Source organism: Argentina silus (genome assembly GCF_951799395.1).
Source record: "Argentina silus genome assembly, chromosome: 9".
Taxonomy (NCBI): domain Eukaryota; kingdom Metazoa; phylum Chordata; class Actinopteri; order Argentiniformes; family Argentinidae; genus Argentina; species Argentina silus.
In genome coordinates this window covers 13,966,763-13,969,262 of record NC_139663.1, presented here as the reverse complement: position 1 = coordinate 13,969,262, position 2,500 = coordinate 13,966,763, and the positions used below count along the sequence as shown (strand labels likewise).

Sequence of the window (2,500 nt, the reverse complement as noted above, 5' to 3'; positions counted from 1 at the left end):
TTCACGGCATGTACTGAAATTCTTACTCGCAAGCTCTCCTCTTTGAAAAAAACCCCCCAAACACAACAGTAAGTTATTTCCTATCAGTGTATCAGATGATGAAGGGAAGAAAACAAGGAAAGGAAACAAGGAGAGGAAACCACTTAGAGAATTAAGATGTACCTCCTTGGTTTCGTCACTGGCTAGCGCGTGGGCCAGGTGGGCGCTGAAGGTACTCTTCCCCACGCCTCCCTTACCAGACAGGACCAGGATCTTATGCTTCACGGTGGCCATCTTCAGTCCTATCTCCGCTATGGCTGCAGGGGGTGGGGGGGGGGGAGAAAGAGAGAGATATGGAAGGAGGGGGGAAAGAGAGAGAGAGAGAGAGAGAGAGAAAAACAATTTCAAGAGTGAATTGTCAATTCATTACAGGCTAATACCCAAACCATACAAATTCTTTGAGCACTGCCAAGAGCTCTGAACCTTTAGGGCTGGTTTTCTGGACACAGATTAAGCCTCGTCGCCGGACTAAATCACACTTTCAATGGAAAACCTCCACTGAAGAGGAGCTTAATCTGTGTCTGGGAAACCAGGCCCTAAGGAAAAGGATGCTGTGCGTTCTGACAGACAGACTCACCAGGATCCGGTAACTTGGTGGCCCCAGAGGCACAGTTGCGCTGGTTGGGACAGCCCTGGCAGGTGGACGTCTTCCCCGCCTGCTCACTCTGCGTCCCTGGGCAGTCTGGCAAGACAACAACCATCCATCCATCAATCAATCAGACTGTGTTTGTATAGCGCACTTCTTACAATACTGTAACACACTGTGTGCTTTAGAGACGCCATAGACAATGACAAGGGGAAAGAGACAATAGAAACACACAAAAAACAACAAAAGAAGATCAAGCCACATAGAAAACCACAGAGAGCTTGGCAGACAACTATCATGTCTCCTTAAACTAGGTAGACTTCAACCATCATGTCTCCTTAAACTAGGTAGACTTCAATCATCATGTCTCCTTCTTAAACTAGGTAGACTTCAATCATCATGTCTCCTTCTTAAACTAGGTAGACTTCAACCATCATGTGTCCTTAAACCAGGTAGACTTCAACCATCATGTCTCCTTAAACTAGGTAGACTTCAATCATCATGTCTCCTTCTTAAACTAGATAGACTTCAACCATCATGTGTCCTTAAACTAGGTAGACTTCAACCATCATGTGTCCTTAAACTAGGTAGACTTCAACCATCATGTGTCCTTAAACTAGGTAGACTTCAACCATCATGTCTCCTTAAACTAGGTAGACTTCAACCATCATGTGTCCTTAAACTAGGTAGACTTCAACCATCATGTCTCCTTAAACTAGGTAGACTTCAACCATCATGTCTCCTTAAACTAGGTAGACTTCAACCATCATGTCTCCTTAAACTAGGTAGACTTCAACCATCATGTCTCCTTAAACTAGGTAGACTTCAACCATCATGTCTTCATCACAAATCAAACCCGATAATCAGATGTAATGACTTCAAGGAGAAAACACTCAACACTGAGTGATGATTTAAATCCAACTCTACCCTACAACATCACGGCACACTACTATTTAAGATTCCGAATTAAACACGATAAAACTTAACTAACTAAAGTTAACACTGTACATTCATTGGATAAAGTTATTTTAAGATTATTTTGCCAATTTGGACAACTGGAAGGAGATAGCAGTTAGATAGAACAGGAGTTAGTAATCTAACCAGAGTTAGCTAACTATGATGACGATGATGATGATGATGATGATGGTGTTGTCTTATACAAGTCATTGTCAGGTGACCCAGGTTGCATCAGCACATACGCAGCCTTCACGGCAGACTCAACATAACGGTGAAATTCGTTTATTTAGTGGCTAACAGACAGAACGTCGACATAGTATTAGCCCATATCCCTCGGTAGGTAGATTATCAACTGTTGTTTGACAGTTGTCTTTTGACAGCTAGCCAGCCAGCTAGCTCGTTAGCTTAGCCGGGGCAGTACTAGCTCGTGAGACACGCTACTCTTCGTTCACAACGTTGACATTCAATAATGTTGTTAGACAACAAGACAAGAGGTGAAATAACGACTTGAACGTGTTTTCTGTAGCGTGCTATGTTGTTTTAATGAACTTGAAAGACACTCACGTTCTGGCGCATTGCTTGGTACGTCTGCCATGTTTACGTTCAGTGTGCGGTGTAATTCGTCCTCCCGCAATTCCAATCCGGTACTAAAGGTTCCGCGTCCGCACAAAGATACCAAAACGACCGCTCTGAAGTCTAAGCCGTATGGCCAGTTTCTTCCACTACAGCTACTATTAGGCTACATTCACAACAAGTGTTCAGGTAAAGCAGTCAGTGTAAGAGATATACTGTGGAATGAATAGAAAGATTCGCACAACATTGATTTTCAACAATTGATTTTTATTCACAACCTGCCGGTTCAGTCATTTTACAGAGCCAACGAAACACATTAGGCATGTTAACATGCTGATGTAGGCA

General features: G+C 43.2%; 1 protein-coding gene across 1 annotated transcript in view; it reads right to left on the bottom strand.

Moving 5' to 3' along the window:
* Window positions 1-2,185, bottom strand: part of nubp1 (nucleotide binding protein 1 (MinD homolog, E. coli)) — a 12,676-nt gene extending 10,491 nt beyond the window's left edge. Inside the window, exons 1-3 of the mRNA XM_083676275.1 lie at window positions 2,147-2,185; window positions 617-721; window positions 163-296 (exon numbers count right to left, since the gene is read on the bottom strand). Coding sequence (XP_083532401.1) covers window positions 163-296; window positions 617-721; window positions 2,147-2,177 — 270 coding nt within the window. The 5' untranslated portion in view covers window positions 2,178-2,185. The remainder of the gene's footprint in view (window positions 1-162; window positions 297-616; window positions 722-2,146) is intronic.
* Between the last annotated feature and the right edge of the window lie 315 nt (window positions 2,186-2,500).